The 27,501-nt window shown below is 38.3% G+C and overlaps 1 protein-coding gene across 2 annotated transcripts in view; it reads left to right on the forward strand.

Annotated features, from left to right (window-relative positions):
* The window catches only part of LOC121511009 (polycomb group RING finger protein 5-B-like), a 39,417-nt gene extending 27,975 nt beyond the window's left edge, over positions 1 to 11,442 (forward strand). For both annotated transcript variants that reach the window (XM_041789475.1, XM_041789476.1), the window contains exon 9: positions 10,993 to 11,442. In XM_041789475.1, the coding sequence (XP_041645409.1) occupies positions 10,993 to 11,040 (48 nt within the window). In that variant the 3' untranslated portion in view covers positions 11,041 to 11,442. The remainder of the gene's footprint in view (positions 1 to 10,992) is intronic.
* Positions 11,443 to 27,501: the final 16,059 nt, after the last annotated feature.

Genomic DNA, 27,501 nt, shown 5'->3' on the forward strand with positions numbered 1-27,501 from the left:
ACAGAGATTTCCCATATTGTCTCTCCATGTTTACTCTGTTCAGACAAAGGTCTCTGATTGGAAAGAAAAGGAAATCAAATTGTTTTCTCTTTTTTTGTGTTTGGTTTTTCAATCTCAAAATGCTTCCTTAATATGAGCATAGACATAAACATTCCCCTTTGATACAACAAGTCCTGTTTGTTAAAAACATTAACGCAGTGTAGAAATCAGTGCCAGAATGGACAGAATTGAAGTTAATTAGCAAACTTTATGACCTGAAAGATGGATTATATGGTGCGTTCAGGTAACCTCAGTAAATTGGACGACTGTATCCTGTATGGTATGATATGTTCAATGTCCCATAAAGGGAAAATTTTATTTTGAAGGGAAACACCTGTGAATGCAGCTTTGGATATGAGGAAATTGTTTGTATTTGAGGGATATAGAATAGATGTTACAGACTGAACAATGACATTTTAGCTCAAACACAACTCAGTTTTTACCACTTCTATTTTAAGTTTTTATCCTCATTTTGTTTTTACCCCAATGTATAGAAAAGTATCGTTAGTGGTATCAATAATGACTCTGATCAATAAGGAATATCAATAACAGCATCAGTTTCAGTAAAAAATAACGATCCCCATCCCTCATCATAATGAGACCCCATCGTGCACGTTTTGGTCACAAAATGCTGCAGTCTCTTATGTTTCTTAGATTCAACCAAGCTCTTCTTTAAATCTTCATTTCCCATTAAAAGAAATGGGACTTTTGAGGACATGTTTTGTGGTCTTTAGCAACCATACCTCTGTTTGCTCATGATGGTGGGCTTGGATTTCTGTTTTTTTACTGTTTTTTTCCTAGGCTGGGCATGTGATGTTATTTTCAGTTGAACTGTTCCTGATAATGTTGTAATTTGACTTAAAACAGCTGCCATTAGCTCACTGATTGTTCTGCCTTCTTGGAAATCTTTTCGAGTGCCTTATGTGTCAGACACCTGCAAAAACTCAGACATCAGTCCGTCTTATTTCTAGTCAGAAATACCTCTGAACATCTTACTTTAGGTCTCATTCACCTGACAAATCTAGAGAAACATCTCATTTTCAGATTTTTCAAATAATTTCAGACTTTTCAGTGGCTTTTAAATACATGTAAGGATTAAATTTTTACGAGAAGTTAGTTCAAAAAAATTAAGATTTGAGATTTTGCATGTTGTGATTTGGCAGACACCTTGTTCTTATCTGTCAGTTTTATTAAAAAGAAAACTAAAATTAATGAGAGAACGCTCTTTAACCGTTCAACCTTGTCATGCTTTTTCAAAATTGATTTTCACGGTCTTGGTGGTCTCGGTCTCGGATAGTGTGGTCTTGAGTACAACACTACCACTCGCCCTTAGTTAGAGTTGTTGCTCTGGTCAGTGGTTACTGCCGTTCCACCTAATTTTGCCCCGAGACTAAACAGTGAAGAAGGACATCTCATAGTGCAGAAAAGTTTGGCAGTGTTTACATCTATAAAATGGAGATAAGTTGTGTCAGGTGAAACTGGTATATTGACCTCAACGATGAGAACAGGCAATCCACAAGCAGTACTGAAGGCTGCTGGTGCAATGCTAACATTAGCCACTCTCTGCAAACCTATTTGACACGATTTACATACACCGTGGTTCAATTCCAGTTCACCAATTGCCCCTACCACTTGACTCTACCCTAATATTTTAGATGTTCATGTCTTGGGGTAGAGTGTCCCAATTCTTGTTGAATGGAGGGGTAGGGGGGAAGTGCCAGGGACACATGGCCCTTCAGACTGAAGTATCCAGAGATTTTGGGGCTTTTCCACAATGACTTTTGACTGCCCCAATCCAAACCAAGCCGTGCTGGTTTATTTTCCCATCACCAATTCGGCCGCGTTTAAGCAGCAAGCACTGCAGCAAGCATTGAAATACCTTCAGACAACAGCAAAGACAGACATGATGCTGTGTCACCAAGCTTGGGTTGCTTGGTTGCGCTGGGTAGCGCTGGGCTACTGTGCCAAGTCAAACCAAGTAGAGCCAAGCTGCTCAGTGAAATAGAAAAGCCTCATTTCATCGACAAGATTTCAAGGTGGAAGCAAAGAGTGGAGGGTTTCCGGTTTGGGTACCTCAGAATTTCAACTCTACTTTTTGCAGATGATGTGGTTCTATTGGCTTCCTCAGCTGGGGTCCTCCAGCAGGCACAGGGCCAGTTTGCAGCTGAGTGCAAAGCTGGTGGCACCTCAAATCCCAAGGCTATGTTTGTCTACCAGAAAATGCTGGATTGCTCCCTGTGGGTGGGGATGAAGTTCAAGTTTGTTGGGGTCTTGTTCATGAGTAAGGGTAAAATAGAGCGTGAGACTGATGGGTGGAACGGTCCAGCACCAGCAGTATTTCTGTAAAATGGATCAAACATTTAACCAATGCAGACAATTTTTACTAATGTCAATTGTTTTGGGTTTTTATGATCAGCTGTAGGGAGTTTAAAAAAGACACCTCATATTCATCAACGTATTTTTTCTCTGCGTATTTCTGAATTTAACAATGTCCTGGGGCTGGATGGGAAGATGTGGGGGGCCTGAAATGGCCCTTGGGCCTCCAGTTGATCACAGCTTTAGAGGTTGGTAAAATGTTGCTGAGAGGTATGTCTGGGTTGATATGCTTGGCCTGCTGCCATGTTTCAACCACACAGAGTAGCTGAAGAAAATGGAAAGGATTGAAATCTTATAATCTAATGTTTTTCAATGCATCATGTTTCTATGTATTTGAAAAAAATCATCATAGCTGAAATGTCTACTGATATCATCTGTTTATGTAGTGCTGATACTGATGTAATACTGATGACATATCAGCAACTTGAAAGGTCTTTCCCTCACAGAAAGGAAGTTTTCCCCACTGCCCCTTGTAACTCTGGATGAAGACACTCGAAAACAAGGAACAGGGGTAAAATGTAGAAGAAGGACTGAACTTATGATCCCCTGTTTATCTGTAATTTTTTATGAACCATCCAGCAAATTTCAACCAACAATACACAACCATCTGGTTCACTTGTTTGTCTGATTCTTGTTTGGTACAAATTGCGTTCTCCAAACTGTTGTGCAGTTGGAAACCAAGACCCCTGTTTTCATTTGGATTAGAGATTAGTTCTTTGGTTTACACCAGAGCATTTACAGCACCCCCAACCAAACTAACAAAGCAAGCCAGAGTTTGTTCAGGTGTGACTGCACCCTTAGAGATCTAACCGGAAGAATTGCTATTTGAGAAAAGTTGCTTTAACTTAAAAGTGCACAACACTTCCAAAAAGAAAAATACAAGCTCCAACTTTTAATTACTGTTTATTCATTTATTAAGATTAGCAGTTTCTAAATCTAAAATCAACTCTAGCTGCATTAGCCAATCCGTGTTCTAATATGCCCACATGATAACTTCCTTTAACTTGATTTTTATTCTAATACAGATGTCTTTGACAAAGGGTTGTACAGTATGTTGTATTGTATAGTTGATGTGTTGGTGTGTCACTTGTTTAACAGTTTTAAACGTGTTATATTGTAAATATATGATGAAGTAGATGTTACTGTCCATTTAATGCTGAAATGTTGTTATAAATTTGGAGGAGAACTCCCACTGAATGTGATGATTTAAGAGCTTTCCCATAGAATTGCATTTTGACCCAAATCCCCAATTGGCTTAGCATTGTTTATGACATGAAATTACAGTATGCATCACCATGTATCCAAGTCCATTGTTTGCAATATTTTTAGTCGCCAGAGGATAAACGTTTAGCATCTTGCATGATCCTACATTTCAGTCAGAAGCTAGGGCAAATCCTTTAAAACTCTGTAAGCTGAACCAAATATGTGATGGTGCATTATAATTAGGTCTTTGGAGAGAAAGATGCTGAGTGAGTGTCAGTGAAGCAGACTGATTGTCTTGTTAGGTTGGATTTAGCGTAGTTCTTTTCCTTTTTTTTGAAACATGATGCAGCAAAAAGCAGAGAGCAGGAGCAGATGACAGCAGCTGTACTGTGCTGCAGCAGCAGCCTGGAGCTGCCAGAAATAGGAGACAAGACTCCAAACCAGAGGACACACTCCTCACTTTACAACTGCTCTGACACAAACACTCATCTTTTTCCTTTTTGAATTTTTCATGAAAACGACAGCTTACACCTTTAGACTCTGTCAAATGTGCCTAAAAGCTCATGGGTGCAAAGCCATGAGTTGACATTTCTATTGTTTAGCCACAGTGATGGATGAGATATTCAATGGGCCTAAAGGCAACAGCGGCCAGCAGCCTGAGAGATCATGGATCTCCTGTTTCTACTGGTAACTTCTGAAAAATGAAGGTATGAGCTAAATGATCAGGTAGAAGAGGCTGCAAGACACAGACATCAGAGGGAAAGTGGTCTCATCAGGGTAACAACAGGTGCTTTGAAGCAAATGCAAAAACTTTTATAAAATCACCAAAGTTTAAGTTGCAAAAGCTGTGTTCACATGTTTATGGTTACATGCAAGGAAAGCTGAAACGTGTGATGGTACATTATTTTGACTTTAGATTTTCTTGCACTTAATGGTGAAACACAACTTGTAGTCTTCTCCGAGAGCCTCATATCTACATAGTTAGTGTAGCTATATAACTACTGTAGCTACACTAGCTTGGCAAAACAGCTTTGTAAAGTAACTAGCCTTGATCTAAGTTAGCTTTAGCTTCATTTGAGAAAGCTTATGTTGCGAAAGCTAACTTAGCTGCATTGATATACCGTGATTAACAAATTTATTGGACCACCTGTCATGTTTGTCTCAGAGACCATCCAGCATCATGAAGTGCTTTAATGCGGACTCTTTCATTTTCAGTGAGCTCTCCACGTTTTACCATTTTGAACAGGAATGAGGGATTTCAAACTGAATTCACCCAAATTTGAGCCGGCTCACTGGGCTTCCCTGAGACATCAGAAATTAATAAAGCATAACATTCAACCACTAAAACTCATTTTTCTGTTCTGGAATGCAAGTAAATAACTATAATTGGACATATTAATCAAGAAATATTAATGTGCTTTACTATTTTTTTCAGTTTTTTTGTAAATCAGTAAATTTAAAAATTCATGGATAACAATAATAATTATATTTTAGCATTAAAAATGTCATTTTGGCTAAAGATCTTCTGCATATTGGTGTATTAACCATTGCAGAAACATAAAAAAAAAATGATTTTGGTAATTACCAATGCTGTTAATTTAGGGCAGCTGTGGCATAAACCTTACTTTGGTTAGGGTTAGGATGGTCAAATAAATTTGTTAAGCACTGTATGTAGCAACATTTATTACGTAGCTAGCCTGCTATGTTAGCCTTTGCTAATGCTTACAAAGCTAAAGTGTGCCACCATTTGTGTTTCTAGCTCTAAATTGGGTTTTTTCATGATTTAATCCTGGATTAGACCTCTGTCTTATGTTTCTGTTTTATTTATGAAATGTTGCTTAGTAGGAAATGTTTGCAATGTGGTTATTCCATGATTGTAACTGCCAGACCTTATGAGTGAAGTTGAATTAAAAGAAAAAAAAAAAATCAAAAATGTGCTTTAAAAGTGTTGAAATGGGGTTGAAATGGACAAAATTGGTTTAAAATAGCAAAACAGTAACAAAATAAGAGGTAAATAAAAGTGATCAAAAATGGCAAAAATGGGAAAAGTGGTTAAAAGTTAAACAGATGGATTACCAGTGGTAGAAAGTGTGGAAAAATGGGGAAAATAGGCAAAAACGGACAGAAAATAAGGTGCAAAGGGGTTAAAAAAGCAGCAGAATTGGGCTGCAAATGCGGTGAAATGAGATTAAAAAGAAAATTTTAAAAGATGGGTTAGAAGTGCCAAATGGAATGAAAAAATCAAAAATGACTTAAAAGAGGGTAAAAAAAAATAGGCTCAAAGTGGCAAAATGTGTTGAAAGTGGCTAAAACAGGGAGACAAAAGTGGTGAAAAGGATTTTAAAAAATGACAGGTAAGGGAGCAGGTAGCCTGGTGGTTTAAGGTGCTCCCCATGTACATGGGCAGATCCCACCTGAGGCCCTTTACCGCATGTCTCTCCCCCACTCCTGACCCTGTTTACGACTCTATCCACCGTCCTCCTCTATCTAATAAAGGCACAAAAATGCCCATAAATAAATCTTGAAAAAAAAAAAAAGTGGCAGGTATGGGTCTAATTGCCAAACATAGGTAGAAACGGGGTCAATGGGATTTTTAAAAATAAAAAACACTAAAAATAAAAAAAACTGTTCTATGTGCAAAAAACAGAATAAAATTGGCAAAAATAGGCACAAAGAGTGTTTAAAAATGGCACAAGCAAATAATTTCAGCATCAGAGCAAAGAATAGCTTGACACTGTCCTCAGCTCCCAAATGAGGCAACTGTTAGCGAGGGTGCTAGCACTGATTGTACTGATCCACCACAAATGCATTAATGCATTGTCATCAATAAATCTCAACTGGGAAGGGCCCATTCACAGGGGCCCTGCTCAGATGAACAGACTGCAGCTAGACTGTCTTGGTGATGTACGTACTGTAAGTCAACCTCTGCTTCTTAATGTCATTTTAGTTAAAGAACTCACAGACAGCTCAGTGGACCCATCAAACATCATCTATTCCTTGCTGTATCAAACATTTACCTCTTTACTGTTCTGTTTTGTTTTTTGCAGTCCAGTTCCTTTTACTGTGCTAAAGTTGATGTCATAATGTTCTTTTTAAGATCATCTTGAGTTATCTGCTCTGTGTGCCATATAGTGCTCGAGTGCTCTGTGGTCCCAATAAGGTCTGCTGAGGATTTTGGTCCACAGCTTGCTCCATCTGTGTCAGGCACATCCCTAAGCTGCCCCAGATAGTTTAGGCATTGTTGTTTTTTTTAAGTTCTGTCATAAAAAGAAACATCAACAAAGTGTAGTCATTTATGTGAAGTGTGCATGAAAGAAGTGTATGCATTTATGATGAAAATAATCAATTTTCCTGTAGACCTGAAGCCTGATTTCCACTTCTATGTAAAATCTAAGCTGTAGTGTCCAGTGTCTCCGTAATGCTCCATAAAGGAGCTGGTAAGCAGTGGTATTTCTTTGCTATTACAGCAAGTTCTGTCGCGTTCTCTCATGTTTGCATAGGAAACCATTGTAACAGAAACCGAGCATATTATGTTGTGGCTGATAAATATTCAGCAGCAGCAATTTTACTGCAAATATTGCAAAGAGGAAAAGAGAGGTGACATCTGAGGAGATGGACTGTCTGCTGAATTAGCTGAGGCAGAGGACAGGGGAATTGTTTGGGCTCGTTCAGCCTCTGGGAAACTTGGAGGAGGAAATACATTCTGTGATATTTTGTTAGCAGATTTGATGGTGTTTTTCATCTCGGCCCAAAGCACACTAAGTTTGCCTTAGACAATCCTCAGAGATTTTCTCACCCTCTGCAAGTCTGCATACCCAGCAGGCCAATCAAAGGGCCCAAGATCTGCATATTTTTTGGCATGTAGTCACAATTTTTTGGAGCAGCACTGAACTTCAGGTCCCTGAAGTTCAGCCCTATAGCCCTATATGCATCGGCCTCTGCTTGAGTTCAGGGTATCTGCTCTAGATTTGATGATGAAATATGCTGTATAACAGGCCCAAGAAACCTGGACTTGATTTGAAAAGATTTTACCCCACAGAGGGGCTTGATGTAGTTATTAACTTCTCCACACTCAGTTCTCTGTATTTCATATCAGGTGTTAAATTTCAAACCATGGGTGCTTTTCCAAACTACTGTTTTAAAAATGAATTTTTTTGATATTGCTTCAGCAGAGCCAGCAGCAGTCAGACTTCTGCTACACATCTCATCTTTTATATTTCTTCTGCATCAGGGTCTTGGCCTTGGTCCCTGCAGAGCAGAGCCAAGTAGATCCTGTTTAGTGGAAACAGTTTTATATTTTCTTTGAATATGAATTCAGAGGCTTGGTAGTTTGGAATTAGATGAAAGAAATGTCAACCTTTTTGTGTTTCTCCCTGATGGAAAAATTAAGGCCATATCACATTTTATCAAGCTGGTTAAAAAACATCTGGCTCAAAATTTGATGACTCGATATTTAGACTGCAGTGATTTCTCTCCTTATCACCTCAAAAGTAAATATGTTACTTGATAAATGAGGCTCTGCATAAGTTATCTCCCCTTTTAAAGTAGGTTTGACAAGCTTCAAGCCTGAAAACTGTACATTATGACCATTTAGAGATTAAAAACAAGATTTAATAGGAGGGGGCTGAACCTTGTACAGCATAGTGCATTTAAACTAGAACTAAGGCTCAGCAGTTATTTACCTCTGTGACCTTGCAGACTGTAGTCAGTGTTCTGCTGTATGTCTCTTTCTGTTTACATCAGTCTAGCAAGAAAAAAAAAACGACTGAAATTACTTAGATGTTTTTACCTTAAAGAAGATGCAGCTCCATGGAAGCCACAGTGGTGCAGGTCACTGCAACCTCACAATATGTAATTTCATAATGACTTTGGACCTCCGAAACCTTAATGAATTCAGCCTCCAGTCATATGTGTTTGTGCACATTTGTGCATATTTGAGGGATAATTTTTAGCTGCAGATAAATGTCGGATAGGGAAAGGAAGTAAAGGATCAATGGGATCAGAGGAATGTTAATACTGTAGCCATGCAGTTGTGATTGATGCAGTATGTGGTTTAGGATTATCTTACTGGAATATGCAAGACCTTCCCTGAATGAGCTCTAAAACCTCTATGTATGTGCTATTCAGCTTTGATTGCTCCTTTCCAGATGTTTTAGCTGCCCACACCATTGGCACCAACATAACAGCATACCATCAGAGATGCAGGCGCTTAAACTTTGAACAAGCAAAAAGTACTTCAAATTTTGATTAATCTCACCACGGAACAGTTTTCCATTTTGCCTCAGTTTATTTAAAATAAGCTTTGGCCCAGAGAAAAGTCTTTATTTCTGGCGTCATCTTTGCATGATACAGCTTAAACTTGCCTGTCACTGGCATTAGGCCAAAGCCTCCTATCTCCAAATTCACCACATTGACAATGTTACAGTGTAACAGTGTCAATTAGCAGATGCTTTGTCTAAAGCGACATGCATCTGAGAGTAAGTACAGCACAAGCAAAGATCTAGAGTAGAGGAAACAACATCAGTAAGTGCCACAAAATGTTTAATAACTTCGGATGCAGGGAATGAAAAATGCGGTATCTTTCAAGTAATCTTAACACTGAATGGTGATAAAGAGCATATTTTTGACACTTTTTATTGGTTTAAATTTTGCAAAATCTACTGATGGATGGAAAGGTAGAACAATAGCACAGATTTTTGAGAAAAAAATAAAAAATTAAGATATGCGGTTTTGGTCCAACGCCAGCGATTTGTGGATGGCATGGCAAACTGTGTTGAGAGATAATGGCTTCTGGAAGCATTCCTGAATCCATGGGATTTCCAGTGCAGAATCATTCCTGTTTTTCATGCAGTGCCACCTGAGGGTCTGAGGATCACAAGCATCCAATACTGATATTTGGCCTTTGCTGCACAGAGATTTCTCCTGATTCTCTCAGTATCTTGATGGTATTATAGACTGTAGATGGTGGGATATTCAAAGACTTGGCAATTTTACACTGAGGAACTTCTTTTTTATAGTTCCACAATCTTTAGACAGTTTGTGGGAGATTAGTGACCCTCTTCCCTGCTTTACTTCTTAGAGACTCTAGCTGCGTTTCCATTACAGTTTTTCGCAAAATAAAGCGGTATTTGTTAAATTTTGACTGGGTACAATTGCACTTTGAATGTGTTTCCATTGAAGGAAGTTTTGGGCATGAGCCTTGTAATTCTTGTAAAATCTCATCTCGCGAGCCACTCTGCAAGGAAGGTGGACGCTCTAAACCTGCTGTGTGTTGGTACGGTTATGATTACATCTACAGTGGTTACCTTGACAATCTTGAACAAAAGACGAAGGCAATGGATGGTAGTTCAGAGGCAAAGTCTGTATGTATGGCAAAGGGCACATATGAGGGTATAAGTATGATGTTAAGAAAAGTCTCGTCTTCTCTTCTGTCCACACGTACTGCTCCATGTTGTCTCAGAGTGAACTGGTCATGTGACACCGTATGTCACATCCTGTGAAGTGTAAATGCAGAAAAAGTGTTTCCATTGCACTATTGTGATATATTTCTGTATCAAAACATCTGAAAACCCTCCTCATGAGAATGTAAAAACTTTTTAGCGATATTTGAGAGGCTTTTCGAAATTCAGGTGTTTCCATTATCAGTATTTTATTGTGCTGTTCATATTTGCGCATTTCTAAGGTTAATGGAAACACAGCTACTGTCTCTAAAATGCTACTTTTGTGCCCAGTCATGTGACTGACCTGAGGCAAAATGCTCCTCCAGCTGTTTTTTATTAGTACCATTTACTTTTCCAGCCTTTTGTTACCCGTCCCTATTTTTTGTGAGATGTGTGGCTGCCATCAAACTCAAAATGAGCCTATGTCTCAGTGTCGACATCTGTTATGTATTTTATATTCTACTGTGAATAAAAATGGGTTCATGAGATTTGTAAATCACTGCATTCTGTTTTTATAAACACAACTTTTTAAGAATTGGGTTGTAGTTGCCACAAGTCAGTTCATAAAATCAATTACATATTTGATCTTGGATTCAAATGGTTAAATGGGAATTTAATAACTGATTCATATAAACTTTTTTCATTTCTTACATGTTAGACTTAAGAAGACAGGTTTTTGCTCATTTAGGTTTGGTCTATTGTACCTGAATTTTGTGAGTGTGTGTCAGGTTGTGTGTCAGCGTGTGTGTAAAAACCATGTTTAAAACCTGCACAGAGGACTTCCCAGCTTTAGTGACTCAGTTTTAATCAAAGGCTTCCTCCCAGAGTTGCAGCAGCAGCAGCAGCAGTGTTGTGTTTGTGTTTACAGTACGATAGCCTACAGATTGATTTCTCCTCTCTGAAACACTTCCTCTTTTTTATGTGTCTCCCTCAGACGTATCCCATGGTTCTTGAGTACCGGCCACGGATCGACTTTGGCTGAACCACAGATGCAAGAGGAGAACCGCAGTCACTCACATAAAAACACTCACTTCACTCACACTCTGCAGACATCCATGCCAAGTGCAGAAACAGTTGCTTGTAGACAAACACAAAAAACATAAACAAACAAACACACCATCCTTTCATCCATCCATCCATGTGCCCATAACGTGCAGAGAAAGAGATTTAAATGTATTTTTGTACAGCCAATGATGAAGTGCTTATGTTGTTATGGTAAAGAGGTTTTATGCTACATAGAATAATATATGCTATAATATATATGATATTTTTAAATGTATGTCCCTGTGCCTAAAAACCTGTTCAGATCAGAAATGAAGTATGATCATATCTTTACTTTGCCTGTCTAACTCTGTAGATTAAATGTTGATTTTCTACTGTTAAATTGTTGTGAGGTTACATTTTTTCACCCAGATTAATGCTGTCTCTTTTTTATTTTAATCTTGATAATTACAGTTTACAGCTCACTATAATCTCCTGTCTCAAAGTATTAGAATACTAAAATAAATCCAATTTCTTGTCAGTTATTTCAGTCCCGAAATGAACTCTAATCAGTTTATTAACTTCAAACATCTGCAAAGGTTTTCTGAGCCTTCATTCTCTCACTCTGGTTCAGCACACACAACTGTAATCATGGGGAAGACTGCTGACTTGACTATCACCCAGAAGACAATCACTGACACCCTCCACAATAAGGGTAAGCCACAGAAGGTCACTGCTGAAAGGGCCGGCTGTTCTCAGAGGCTGTCAAAGAGTATTTATGAAAAGTTAACTGAAACACAGACAACATTGTAAACGTCCATGTCATCTGCTACTGTTGGTCCACTGTGCTTTATCAAGTCCAGAGTCAATGCTATCATCCATCTACCAGGAGATTTTAGAGCCCTTCATGCTTTCATCTGCTGAAAAGCTTTATTGAGATACCTGCCCACAGTGAAGCCAAAACTACCAGCAACTCGTTAGCTGACCACTGTATAACTGTGCTTAATTGGCCAGCCAACTGACCAGACCTGAACCTTAAAGAGCAGTGATCATGAACTGTTGGGACAGGGGCCACATCAGGATCCCCACACCCACATCCAGCCCCTCAAGGATTATTAGGAAGCTTTTTTTCTAATGCAGTTTAAATAAAAGCTTCACCCGAGCAACTTATCAAACAAAAAGCACATAAGTAAAGTATTTCTATAAGTTGGCATGGTAATTATCTTGATTTAGGCTTTTTTTTTTTTTTTTTGCATTAATTTTTCACATAATGCTCTTTGAGAATGCAGTTTCCGTTTCTGAGAATCTACACATAAGATCTGTTTCCTGCACGTGTTTTTGGACAATTACAACAGAGCATGTTAGCATCAAACTTAGTGTTATACATCCTGAGGGCTCCAGACATATGTAGCTAAAATATATTAATTACTCCTTTGTGATTGGCTGCAGTATAGGTGATAGGGACTGATCCCTATAAAAGGCTAAGAGTTTGATTAATTTTGGAAGGAAATAATATGTGTAGAAGAATATGTTGATTAGACAAAAACATTGATTTAATTTTAGATTATACCAATGCTCAGCCCCAGGAGCATCTGTCAAGAAAAAGCTGGCCCTTGAGTAAATGCTGTACTAGAAAATCTCTGGGGAAATGTCAAGAAGATGAGACACCAGACTCAACAATACAGATGAGATGAAAGCTGCTATCAGAGCAACCTGGGCTTCTTAACACCCCGGCAGTGCCACAGACTGATTGCCACAATGCCATGTTGCAATGATGCAATAATTAATGCATAAGGAGACCAGACCAAGTACTGTGTGCATAAATTGACACAGTTTCTGAGGTCAGCTTTTCTGTATTTTAAATTATTTTGAATAATGATGTATTGTTCTAATATTTTGAGAGAGTGGATTTTTGATTTTCATAAGCTGCTAATCAACAAAAACAGTCATATGTTTCACTTTGATATGATGGATCCAGAAAATATGGAAGTTAAACTTTTTGTATGAAATCACTTTTTCATAATATTCACATTTTTTTTTAGATGCACCTGTATTTTATACAAAGTACAACACTAGATTTCCACATTTTGAGAAAATTTTAAATGTATTTTCACACATAGGCTGCAATTTTGGTACAATGCACTTTGGGTAGAAATGCCATTCATTGTTCTTTCAACAGCTTTTGAATCATTCCCTCTTTGATTTATATTACAGTTACTTTTTCCTTATTTTCCTTTTCACTAAAAATGCACAGGGATTAACAATCCAAGGGGTTTTAAGGATGGTACTCTATGTAGGACAAAGAAGAATGCTGCCACATGATGTTGCATGTTAAGTACAGAGTTTTCAGCCATAGAAGTATTCAGAAATGAATAATATCAAAACCCTGAAAAAAAAATAACAAAAAAACATGTGACACACCTGTGTTGCTCTGCAGCCAGAATCAAACTCAATGGCATCTCTTCTGTCCAGGTACACATGGTAATATGCCCTGAGACCACCAGCATTTTTTGGGCCCTTGGGACATCCACAGTGCAACCAGGGTCTCATGGACAACCTACCACCCACCCAGACAGTATTCCAGGCCATGCTTGTTCACCACATCCACCTGTATGCCTTACATCTATACCTTACACCAGCCTCAGTTTCTACCCCAAACATGCCTAAAGGTTTTTCACAGTACTGCAGGTTGAAAATGATTTGCAAATCACTGGATTATGCTTAATAGAAATGTCCCAACTTTTTTGGATTCGGGATTATAGTATTATCCTTAAAAATAATGTCTCTTAAAAAAATCTAGACATGTTAAAGTCTGTGTCTGATGGTTCAGGTTGAACGGTTGTTAGACTTGAGTTGCTTTAATGTGTTGTGATTGGGTATTAGCATAAAAGTGACAGACGCTGATCAGCAATGACAACAAGCACTCACTTATTTCTAACAGTCATTGTGTTTAAAGAGAGACTGTAAATAGTTTTCACCTTGAGCTGAGTGATTTAAGCACTTCCATTGTCTCTAGTCATAACTTAGCCAAAAATGCACACTCCCTCACTCACACACAGCATGTTTTATGTGTTGTGTTTCTCAGGGTCAGAGAGAGTCTCTTCATAAAACAGGTGAAATACATCTTTGAATGAAGGGAGAGAACAGCAAGAATGAGAAACAGGCAGGAATGTCAGTGATGATGACATGCACACTGGCATGAGGCTGTAGGTACAGTATAAACACTGTTAGTGCAGCAGGTGTATCAGATGGCACACTGACATTTAGTACACACACATGCTCATGCTTTGTGGGAATGCATACATACACATACTGACAAGGAAATACACATATTTCAGTTAAGCATACCCATATTTGTCCCTCAAACTGTTGGTTTTGTCCTTGTAGTTGTTTTTTCAGGTCAGAGTTATGTAGGCCAAAGGTCCCTGTGGGTTTCTCTCTGACTCAAAATGATGGCGCTGACCTTTCAACTCCATAGTAAACACAAATAGGAGTCAGAGCTATCCACATCGTGTCCATATACAGTGTATTCAGAAAGTATTAAGACCTTTTCACTTTCTTTATTTTTGTTATGTTGCAGTGTGCTGCTACAGCTATAATAAATAAAAATTTTTCCTCTCATTAATCTACACTCAGCACCCCATGACAACAAAGAGAAAACAGAATTTCCCACATTTTTGCAAATGTATCAAAAATATCACATTGACATAAGAATCCAGACCCCTTACCCAGATCTTCATGGAGGCATCTTTGGCAACAGTTATGGCCTCGAGTCTTTTAAATATCTTCATATTGTAGAGCAGTTTTGTGGGATTTTCTGCCATTCTTCTCTGCAAATCCTCTCAAGTTCAGTCAACTCAGATTGGGACTATCAGTGGACAACCATTTCCAGGTCTCCTTAGAGATGCCTCTTGGGATTCAAGTCATGGTGCTGCTGAAACCCCCCCCCCCACAACATGATGCTGCCACCACCATGCCTCACTGCTGGGATGGTGTTGTTTCTCACAGTCTGACAGTCCTTCAGGTGCTTCTTTGCAGACTCCAAGCGGGCTTTCATGTGTTCGCACTGAGGAGAGGCTTCCGTCTAGCCACTCTGCCATAAAGCTCAGATTGGTGGAGGGCTGCAGTGACGATATCAGGGTGTGTTCAGAATAACCATTAGGTTCTGTGTTTTATTTGTTCAAAGCAGGAGTGACAATGTTTTCTCTTTAACATGTTTCACACTGATAAGGACACTTTCAGAACAATTTAGTGTTAGAAATGATGTTTTCTTCAAGGATGTTCTGTCAAGTGGAACTGGATCATTTTTGCCTTGATGATGTTTTGGTTTCTTGGCAAGTTAAGAATGCATTCATATTTAAGATGACTTGAAAACTTGACCTAAATTTGCAAAGATTTCTGGGTAGCAGGTCTCTGGACCCACCAGAGTTTGACCTAAACCCCGTTATTGAACTCTTTTCTCAGGTGTGATTTTTTCCAACCTCGATGGCACTAGAGGGAAATGAAAACAACATTATGACTGTTTAATGATAATTAATGGATCGGTCACTTACTTATATAGCAAGGAATGGGAGCAATTAAAAAGGTTCCAAGAGCTGTTTAAAACTTGATAAAGGGTTATTAACAGTTCATTCTGCATGCTGATCCATCCATTCCACCTCCAAAAGTTTAAGTTAAATTAACAGACAATACTTGGACAAACACTTCCCATCACTAGTCCTAAACCCAGCCTAGAACATTCACAAGTGCCTGATGAATCAATTTTACTCATCTATTCAATAATTGAACTGATAAAGCTGATCATTTTAATTATTCAAATCTTTCCCATTTTATGGATGTGTTCTTCTCTCTATCTCAAGTCCTACAGTCCTCTAGATGTAATTTGGCAACCTTCTACAGGGCGTGTGTAAACACATATCTCTCCCTGATGGGGGTTTGTTATCTGTGTGGGTGCAGAATAGGATAATGAGTGTTATCAATACTGAAAGTAACAACATGAACACAAAAGTTTTTTTTCCCCAGCGGAGCAAATGTACCCAGAGCATAACCTGCACTCTGGTTCAGTGAAGCTGCAGGAAGACAAACGACTTTCACTTCCTGTTTGATTTATCACACACCATCAAATGGAAACAAAAAATACTTTCTGTACTAAAGTGTGACTACTCATAATGACCTCAGTGGCCTCCTTTTTCATCCAGCATGAAACACACCAGTTAGACATGGATTATGTAAATACAAAAGCAGCAAAAGGTGAGCAGCAAATCAGAGGAACTGACGCATAGAAAATGTACATTTGAGAATTTCCATTGGCTTCAAAAAGATTTTTAAAAATCTGTAACTCAGCTTAACTCAGAGTTAAAGCTAAAGAGAAAGCCATCTGAGATACATATTAGTTTAGTAATTGGTGTGAGCAGAGACAGCAGTTGTTATTAACCAATTAATGCAAAAACCATGATCTTTCTCATTTTCAGCTAGGTCTAAAATCCATAAATGTATCCTCAGAACCAAGGTTATTATAGTTAACTAAAACTGACTAAATAACTAAAAATTAAATTCTAAAATATTTTTTTAACTGAAACTAAATAAAAACCAAGCTTTACCAAAAAATCGAATACTAACAAAAACTGTATAGTTCACTTACAAAACTAACTAAAATAAAATAAAAACATGGATCAAATACTCTTAGATTTTGTTTCTGACACAACCATACTGACTGGTATCTAAACCCAAACCAGGGGAGTGTAAAATTGCCTGAATTGGTTGGTTAAGACTATACACAGTGTTAGTTTTATGTCTGAAGTTATATTAAAACATAAGTTTTAAATAAATAAAATGATAAGTGAAGAGTAGCCTGTTTGAATATGTTTTTAAAAATGTATGATGCTCACTCAGCCCTGGCATGTATCTGGAAAAAAAAAAAAAAAAAAAAAAAAAAGATTAAAACTAATAAAAACTAAACTAAAACAAAGCATTTTTGCAAAATAAAAACTAAACTAAACTACAAAGGAGCAGTAAAAATGAATTAAAACTAAACTGAAATTGAACACAGAAAGTTAAAAAAAGAAATAAAAATAAAAAACTAATGAAGAATCCAAAACTATTTTAACCTTGCTCAGAACACTATTCTTTAATTTCTATGCAAGATGATGCTGTCATTATGTTGATTAAGAGTAGAATCATTATTTGTATGGGTTTTTTTGCAGATTATGTCACTCTTCTTAAGGGGAAAGTAGTGATTTCTGCATAGTGAAACTCTAGAAAAGGGCCATGTTTTGAGCTGTTTAAGGGTGTTTAAGGGTGTGAAGGGTGAAAACATAAACATTCTTAACTCTTATGCTTCTTTTCTGTCCGAAAGTAGTAAAATATTCAGGTCGAAAATTAAAAAAAAAAACAAAAAACAAAAGCCAGAGTGAGGCTTGACAAATGTCGACACGTTAGTCTGCAACAAGGTCAAGCTCGATGGCATCTCTTTTGTCCAGGCCATTCCACACTTGGTAATACTCCGGCCTGCTGCCGCCAGTTTTTGGGCCCTTGGGACAGCATGACAAGGGGCTCGTGGCAACCCTACTACCTACCCAGACAGTACCCTAGGTCGTGCTTACTTGCCACATTTACCCCTTACTCTTCTGTAAAGGTGTGGACTTTGTTAGTTTTCAAAAGATTATTTTTTCAATGCCCCTTGGTAATATGCAAAGACATCCAGAGCGAGGGTTGTGAAAATCCTCCTTCCCTCCCTCCTAGCATTTTATTTCAGATATGTAAAATGTTATCAAAGTATAAGCAAGGGAAGTCTGTTATCTCCCAAACATTTAATAATGCCTGCTTTATACTTCAATGTTGAATTTACAATGAATCTGGCTTATGTAGGAGGAGAGGAGATGCACTGAGAAGTCAAAGGAGATTCCGTGCAGGGTCAGTGTTGCATGGACCTACAGTGTATGCTACATTTGGATCCAGTGCAGAGGTTTAACTCAGGTTCAACATGTACTAACAGATGCAACAGGCAGCTGGCAAAAAGCCAGAAATGTTCTATTTTGTTGGCAATTCTGTCAGAAAAACTAAAAGCATGTATAATTTTTTCCAAATGTAATGATTAAAGTTAAAAGAATAAGGTCATCAGTGTGATTTGAATATCACTTACACAAGTACAGAATAAAACAGCTATACAGAAAGGGCTGTAGGGCTCTAGCTCTTCAGTGGCACTGAAAATGTTTAAGTGAAGCAAGAGGAAAACCTTCTATAAACATGAAGATGGACTGTATCTTTGAATCTGTGGATTCTGATCTTCTCTGCATTGAAAAACTAATGTTTCAGTGTCAGTGAACTGTGGTGTCTAAAGCCATCCTTTGACACATCAGTCTGTAGGCTGAAACCTCCGCTGAGCCCCTTCACTCTGGACTCCTGCCAGAGAGCTGCACAGAAAGACACTGTGCTGTGACTCCAGTGATATTGAAGGCAAACTGCATCTGGCACAAGATACTGATACGTCTCATCCCTGCAGCTCGTTCATACCCACATCTGAGTTTTAACCTTGCATCAAACCATGTCCTTTTATCACATTATTCTGGAAGGGCACTGCTTAGTGGGCAGCCTGAGTCCACTGCAGGCTGTGAGGCTGAATGTCATTTCTGCCTGTGAAATTGAAAAGTTCACTTCTGGCCTTCGAGACAGCCGCTGACATTGCTTCATCAGCAAGAGAAATGTGTTTATACAGATAACAGTGTCAGACTGTCAGAAATGATCATGAATGATGTTAGGATGATAGGCTGATGTTATTAACTTCACTATTTAACAGAGACAAAAGCATGTTCAATCTTTTATGTCAGTATTTTCATCATTTCTTCATACAAAATTGTAATGTATTGAAAGGCATAAAGGTGCATTTACAAGGTCATTTTTTCCTGTGATTTAATTCAAGAAGTGAAACTTCCAAATATTCTAGATTGATCTCATAAAAAGTGAAATATTCCTGAACAATTTTGTTTAAAACCCTGATGATTACTGCAGGTTCACAAAGCTAAAAAAATCACTGTCTCAAAATATTGCAAGAAAAGGATTTATCAGAGCTCCTTTTGCACATTTTACTGCATCTATGCAACATGGCATGGAGCCAGTCAGTCTGTGGCACTGCCAGGGTGTTATGAGGTCCAGGTTGCTCTGATGGCAGCCTTCAGCTCGTCTGTATTGTTAAACCTGGTGTCTCTCATCTTCCTCTTAACACTTCTCCAGAGATTCTCCATGAGGTCCAGGTCAGACCAGTTGGCTGGCCAGTCAAACACAGTAACACTATGGTCAGTAAACCAGCCTCTTGTTTTAGGCTTCACTTTGGACAGATGCCAAGTCCTGCTGGAAAATAAAATCAGTATTTCCATAAAGCTTCTCAGCAGATGGAAACATGAAGGTTTCTAAAATCTCCTAGTAGATGGCTGACAGCGTTGACTCTGGACTTGATAAAGAACAGTGCACCAACAGAAGCAGATGACATGGTACCTCAAACCATCACTGACTGAAAACTGAAAACCCTGGGCTTGGCGAACCTTGGATTCGCTGATCCTCCTCCACACTCTGAGACCTTGATTTCCCATTGAAATGCAAAACCTACTTTCATCTGAAAGCAGGACTTTGGACCACTTTGGATCCCCACAAGTGAGACACTTATAACATTGTCTGTGGTTTAGGATTAACTTGACATTTGGACCACCACTTGTTGCCCATTAGCCATCCATGTGTGGTGGCTATTGATATCCTGATGCCAGTCTCAGTCCACTCCTTGTGTTCTTGAATCTGCTTTGTCTGACAGTCGTCTGAAGGCTGAGCTCAGCCCTGCTGCCTGTGCTCCTTGTCTTCTTTCCTTCTTGGACTTTTCTTCTTCCAGTCAACTTTCCATGAATATGCTTTGATACAGCCTCTGTGATCAGCCTGCCCTTTTAGCAATGACCTTCTGTGACTTACCCTCCTTTTGGAGGGTGTTAGTGATTGCCCTCTGGATGATAGTCAAGTCAGCAGTCTTCCTCATGACTGTGGTTGTGTGAACTCAACCAGAGTGAGCGATTACAGGCTCAGATGACATATGCAAATTTGACTATTCCACAATATTCTAATATTTCAAAGCTGTTACCATCAATTGAAATATTTCACTTTGATTAAGGAAAATCAAGAATTTAAAAAAGTTTTTTTTAGGCAAATCATGGGGGGGGAAATAACTTTTACATGATATTCTAATTTGTTAGATGCCCCTGTATAATGACCATTAAAGGGAAACACTCTTTGGAGTTAAAAGTTCTCAAGAGGACAGCAAAGTTTTCAGTTTGTTATGAACATAAGGTCAAATTTAGCCTTTGACCAACATGATTTTTAAAAAGTACTAAGTTATTAGGTTCAGGTGGCAATTACTTTTTTCACATAGGGCCAAAATACTTTTTCACAGCAGTGTACCATACCCATGAATATGGCACCATGGGAATCACAAACAAGAACCAAACAGATGTTTCAGGTTATCTTGAAAAACCACTAAACAGACAGTATAATGTGTGTCAAAGATGCCAAATCAGAGGTATGACTTAACTTCTCACAGAACTCAGAATTTCAGTGTTCTCTACTGAAAATGACCAGAGGTCCAGGTTGCATTTATTTTAACGTAGTACATCATCAGCCTGAACTGTTTGGAGGTATTCTGATTGCCTCTGTGCTTGTTGTCAAACTCCCCTGCTTTGGCAGAGGTTAGTACAGTTTGGGAGTGGTGGGGTGGGGTGTGGTTACTGTACTCCTAAAGAGGAGATTGTGTTGACTGATGGTGATGCTCCTCTTTTCATCCTCTCAGGTCATTGAGCATCTATCTTTGAAGACACTTCTTAATATGAATCATGATTACAGCTTTGTGACACGACCTCATCCTGATACCATCCAGCCTCTCAGTATCAACACTTGACACAGATATCAGCGTGTCAAAGGTTGGGCCAAGTTAAATAGCAGATGGTACGGGACGTCCTGCTGCCAGAGGGGAGCTGACACTGAGTCTGCTTAGACAAACAGCAGCTGGCAGGATCCTGCTGAGAGGGTCGGCATGTGAGACACTGAGTTATCATGAGCGCATGTTCACACTGTGTTCACTGGGTCCCTGCAAAGAGCAGTATAATAACTATAAATACACTTCCAAAGTCCTCAACATGAGTACTTGTGTTGAGGACTTTTATTTCTTAATACAGATTACTTTCATTAAAAATATATATTTCCACTTTATTTTTAGCATTCTCCTCCTTTAAACAGAATGGAGTCTGAATTCTCTTTTTAAACTTTGGGTCTGTTCTGAAAAGTAAGGAATTCTGGCTAATGTTCAAGTCCTGAATCTCCATGTTTCTGTTCTGTTAAAATTAACCCAGCACTGACCCTTAGAGCCTTCTATTTCACCCCAGCCAATTTCACAATGGTGTCATTGCAGCAATGAAAAGGGATGACTCAGTGGAGCGTACCCTGCAAAATTAACAGACATATCAACTTTGGCTTCACCTGTTTGTTTCCCAGCTGCTTTTGAGGCCTTCCAGCCAGCCATTTGGATGCCATATCAGTTTCTAAAGCTTGCTGCTTTAAAACATTATAAAAGCATAACTCACGTAGCTCCATTAGCCGCATAAACTACTCAAATAACAGAGCTATGTAGCTAAAGCTAACCTCACAAAGAAGCTATGCAAGATACGTATCTACAAGCTAAGTTAGCTTAAGCAACATTATCTAAGCTCGCATTGCTGAAGCTAACTTTGGCTTATGTAGTCACATTAATTGTGTAGCCAGCATAGCTAGTTTTAGCTTAAGCTAGCAAAGCTAAAGCTAAGCTCACAAAGCAGCTATGTAAGCTATGTATCCATTTATCTACGTAGCTAATTTAGCTTTAGCTACGTTTGCTTGAGCTTATGTTGCTAAAGCTAACTTAGCTACATTTGCTCATATAGTGATTTTGATTTTTTTTTTTTTGCCAGCATAGCTATGTTAGCTTTAGGTAATGCTAACATAGCTAAAGGGAACCACCGATTGTATAACTAGGCTTCTTGTTAAGTAGGTTATTGAATCTCAGATATGACCTCTAACCTTTCACTGTATGTCATTTATGAAATGTTTCTTATCTGTAATGTTTATAATGAGATTATTTGTTGCTGGTGCATATACTAGTACAGCTGTCATAAGGGGAAGGAGGAGGGGACAGAGCAGGAGAGGCTGGTGTGTGACAGGAGCAGAGGTGTTATAGGTGAGCCTGACAGTGAAGCAGTAAAGAAGCTCTGTAGAGTATCATAATATAAGCTAAAAAGCATTATTAGACTGTGGGACCCCTTTATTTATGAAGAAAAAAAAATAATCTGTAGCTCTTCTATGATCTCAAGAATGAAAAGATGTTAAGTCCTCTTACTGCACCTTAAACGTTCTCCACTGAGACTTCTTTTACTTTGTGAGTTCATGAGTTTTGAAAGGCAGCTTCAAATGTATGTTTATTAATATTCCAGTAAATCTACTGGACTGATGACAGTAATTTCTTACTGTCAGCATTTATTTTACATTTAGGCATTTTTTAAAATTTGAAAATACAAACATGATAAATAATAGACATTTTTTTAAAGACCCTGTAAAGTGAAAATAGATCTGTATTCAGGTTTGTTGTATGACGTCACTGTGTTATGAATGGATGGAGTGGGCGTGTCTGTTGAATGAGTGGAAGCCACGCCCACTCAGGAGAAAAATGATCCTATCAAATAAAAAGAATGTGACAATCTAAACTGAGGAGAGCACTCATGCCATTAGCCTGCCCCTTGACCTTTAGTTGACCTTAGAAGAAGAAACAAAGTCTGTTTTCTGTCTCTGTTATGATGCTTTAAATGATCCATAGACCACTGTGGCTGATAGATTTGGTAAATTTACATCACAACAAACAAAAAAAACAGCATTTAACTGACTGTTAACTTTCAATAAAGGCAGTGACATCAGCTAACAACAGAGTGGACTGAGATGAACTGCTCTGTGATTTTAGATTGTAGTGTCAGAGGGGCGGGGTCATTCCCCACTGTGGGCTCGTGACATCATGAGTCCACATATTGGCCCCACCCACATCAAACCAAACCAGAACAGAGGTGAAAAACTTTCTAAAGGTCTAAGTCCAAAATTCAGTCACATGTAGATCTCAGTGTTTTCACATGTTTACAGCAGCCAGATTCCAACATTTCTAGAGTGTTAAGACAGAAATTTGGGATTATACTATACAGGGTCTTTAAAATACTCTTAAGTGCATTGTTCACACTAGAGAACCCCAGAAAACCCGAAGAAATGCTCTCCTAATCTCTGATAGTGAGATAATGAGACAGCACAGAGTGCGGCAGCCCAGGTGCTTATATCAGTTTGCCACACCTGGCCATAATCAGTGGCAATCAGCTCTCACACCTGGCACTGCACTGATTGACTCACACTCAGTGACAGGCCATGCTGAAATCCCTCACACTGTAGTGTAATTTTCTAACTGTATTTAGGCTCTTTTTTGTATCATCCTGTTGTGAGTCCTCTTGTTGCAAAGGGATGTATCTGTGAGCCTTTATTTCCCTCATGTGAGGCTGAAATGCTCTGCTTTAGTGTGAAGGATCAAAAATGATCTTTCAGTGATTTAAACTTCACTGACCATGTTCTTTATGTTCATGTGTGATGATTAGGTCTGTTATTCTGTGTTAAGCTGCTGAGAACAACAGAGGATTTAACTTCTAGCAGAGGTGGGAGTAAGTCACTCATGTGCAAGTCACAAGCAAGTCTCAAGTCATAACCCTGAAGTCTCAAGCATGTCCCAAGTCACTGTGGTGAGAATCAAGAAAGTCAAGTGGAGTCCCTGCTATAAGTCAAGCAAGTCACAAGTCAAGTCATACAAAAATCGGATGATCTACCCCAGAAAATATTGACTTTAGGATAAATTTATAATGTTAACAAAATCAGTTTTCTTCACTTCTCTTTTTTCTGAGGCTGCTTTACAATGTAAGGTAATAATGTTATAATAGCCTGATATGTTTATATTACATATTCAACATTTACAAAGCTGATGATTATTATTGTGCATGTGTATACTATTAAGTGACCCTCAACAAGGCCTACATTTCACGGCTTTCAGAAACTTTCAGGAAAAAAAAACTTACAATGAATTTGATCATCAGAAAATAATGTGACTTATGTAATTATTAATGAAGCAACATCTGCCATGATAAAATCAACACCTGGGATGTAATCACCATACACCTGGGTGTCTGGTGCCCTGCTGTCCACCTGGTCATCACATCAGAAAATGAGTATTACTTCATATACCATCACGTTAATTTTATGTGCATCTTAAACTTAATGTTAGTTTAATAAGCTACGTTAGCAAACATGATGGTATGTTAGCAAACATTACCATCAGACAGTGCTGCCTCAATGTTAAAAAAAAAACAGAAAGGCGCCAGTCAATCTGTCCACATTGGACAAAAAATATGAATCAAATATGAATCAAACTGCTTATGAAAAGCTAATCCACACAAACTTTATATCACACACACACACACAAACACATCCATATCACACACACATATGCAAACACATCCTTTCTAGTTAATGTGTGACCCATTTGACAAGCCAGTAAGTTAGTTAAAGACATTTTACTGCACATCTTATTGAGAAGACGTCTACATAAGTTAGCTTGTTTAAGCTATGTTAGTGTCAGGGCTTGACATAAATATTTTTGCTCACCAGCCACGGTGGCTAGTGGTTCTGCAAACTTACTAGCCACTCAGTATTTCCACTAGCCACAACTTTGGTGTTTGGTAACTCTGAGCTATATGCCAAATTTGGTACAAAGGATATGATATGACACACGTGCTCTACTTTCCCTCACCAATATGATCAATATCAGCTCTCTTCTTAATAAAGGGCTTCTACCTGTACATATGAAACAGCACACTCCTGAGATATGGGTCAGGCTGTTAGAGACAGTCATCTAAGAGTCAAAACTCTTAGATTTTTATTTTCTTAATAGGTATCAAGTTTATGCTAAAATTAAAATACTGTTAACTGGCTGTTCATTAGAAAAAACTACAGCAGATTACAGGAACACCTCTAATTTTCACTCTGACAAATCTCCACCAGAGAATATTAAGTGTCCAACTTCTCCTGTCCTCTGCTCTATACTGTATGAAGGAAATGTTTTCATACATCTGTCTAATAATTAAAATATCTCTTTAAATAATAGATGACTTACATTTGGTGCATGAAGCTCACATTTGGAGAACATTAAACAACCGATGTATAATATCAGAAGAAAAAAATCGCCATTTAGTTGAATTTTCTTGGACTCCTTAGTGATCAGTTACAGACTTTTATCCTTCTCCCTCTGTTTCTCTCTGCCTCAGTGAACTGATTTAAAGTTTCAGAGTTTCTCTCGTCTTTTATAACCATTAATTATTGATTTATGGAAAATTTATAATTAACCTTAAATATACAAATGTTTAAAGTTTCAGTAACATTTAAAGTATGTGCACCTTTGTGGAGGTTTTTATAATTTAGATTGCCTTCAACAAACGAAGAATATAGATGGAGTATCAATTAAACAATATTTAGACACACCGCCCACTCTGGCTCGCACGAGCGACAGAGACACACAGCTGGAGCACACACACACACACACACACACACAAACGGCGCTGACACATTGATCCTCCATGGACAGAGAAGCACTTTAAAGTAGAAAAAGAAAGTTCAGGTCTGAGTTTATCCTGCAAATTCTGAAACATTTTCCCCAAACAGATAGAAGCCTTCAGTCTAACCAACATGTCTGTGAGTGTCACGTTTATGTGTATCATCAAAGCCCTTGGCGCTGCATAAAAATGCACGAATGGATGAAGAGACCAGCCACTTTTCTGTTATTTTGGAGGGAAATTTGAGCTTTTATGTGCCGAACAGCCTCTTTGTAACAAGTCTAAATCATAAGGGCTAACTGACAAGCACTTTCAAAGTGAAGCATAAGTTGTGACACTGATAAATTCAACCTGCCATGGTGGCTAGTTCACGCTGCTACCCGCCACGGCAGAAATCCAACCGCATTTGGCTTGTTGGCGGGCGTAAATGTCAAGCCCTGGTTAGTGTTGGCAAAGGTTAGCCTTCTAACAGCTGTAACAGCAAGCTAAAAGACACATTCATGTAGCTTACCTTTCTTTGTGGGTTTTGTAGTGACGGATGAAGTTGGATGTTGTGGTGGTCATGTCACTGATTTTTGAGCTGCAGACCCTGCATACCACTGTTCTCTTCTTCATACCCTCATTGACAACATAATCCTTGAACCCAAATTGAATTATTTTTGGTCTAGCTGCCTCTTTGACTGCTGCTCGTGTTGACCGTTGTTAGTCCATGCTGTGTGTATTGCACTGTTAAATCACGATCATGCCGATCATGTTTCAAAATAAAACATAATTTCTACTGTAATCTAACTTAAAAAAAATGCAAATATTTAAATTAAAAAAGTCAAGTCCTTTCAAGTCATCTGTCGCAAGTTTAAGTCAAGTCTCAAGTCATGAAGACCAAGTCACAAGCAAGTCGAGTATTTTATCAGTGTTTGTCAAGCAAGTCTCAAGTCCTCAAATTTGCGACTCGAGTCTGACTCGAGTCAAGTCACATGACTCGAGTCCCCCACCTCTGACTTCTAGAAGTCTGAAGTTAGACACTACATCGTGGTATTACTCAGTAATGTTACATTAAGGTCAGTATCTCCATCTGTTGTCCTTGTTGGGCTTGAGTTTACCATGTTATGATCTCAGCAGATTTTTGGAGCATTCAGTATCTTTGAGCTTAGTCTTGAGAATTTTTCGGCATTATCTGTTGTTGTTTTGGGTTGTTGACATGAACAAACATTTGCATAAAGAAAGCATTTTTGTCCACTTGTGTTGATAAGGGTGTTTAAATCTTGAGAAATAGTCCTGTATGGTACATTCAGAAGAGATAAATAAGTGTGATTAATTTGCCAATTAATCACGACTTAACTATGAAATTTGTGAGATTAATTGTGATTAAAAATTTTAATCTATTGACAGCCCTATTCTTAATACTTCAACTTTTGATACTTTTTTCTTTCTCTTGTAAAAATGGACATCATGTTGTTGTTGTTGCTGACAGGTTTTCTGGTGTTTTGTGGTCAGTCTTATGTAGTCACTTGATTAAGGATCCTAGTATGTGAATGTTACACACAGACAGATGATGTCACCACAGATGTCATATATATTCATCTGTTAAGTGGATTACAGTGGAGGTCAAACAAAGAAGAGACAACTATAACTGACTGGGTGATGTATGGGTTATTTATAAAGTGAGTTATTTATATAATTCACTGAACACATGTTCCCTCTGTGTATGTGTGCTTATTAGGATCGCTTTCTACAACTTTGACGTGTAATTTCCTGTAAGTAAAACATTTTTCACATCT

The sequence above is a fragment of the Cheilinus undulatus genome, linkage group 6 (assembly GCF_018320785.1).
Source record: "Cheilinus undulatus linkage group 6, ASM1832078v1, whole genome shotgun sequence".
In the NCBI taxonomy this organism is placed as follows: Eukaryota; Metazoa; Chordata; class Actinopteri; order Labriformes; family Labridae; genus Cheilinus; species Cheilinus undulatus.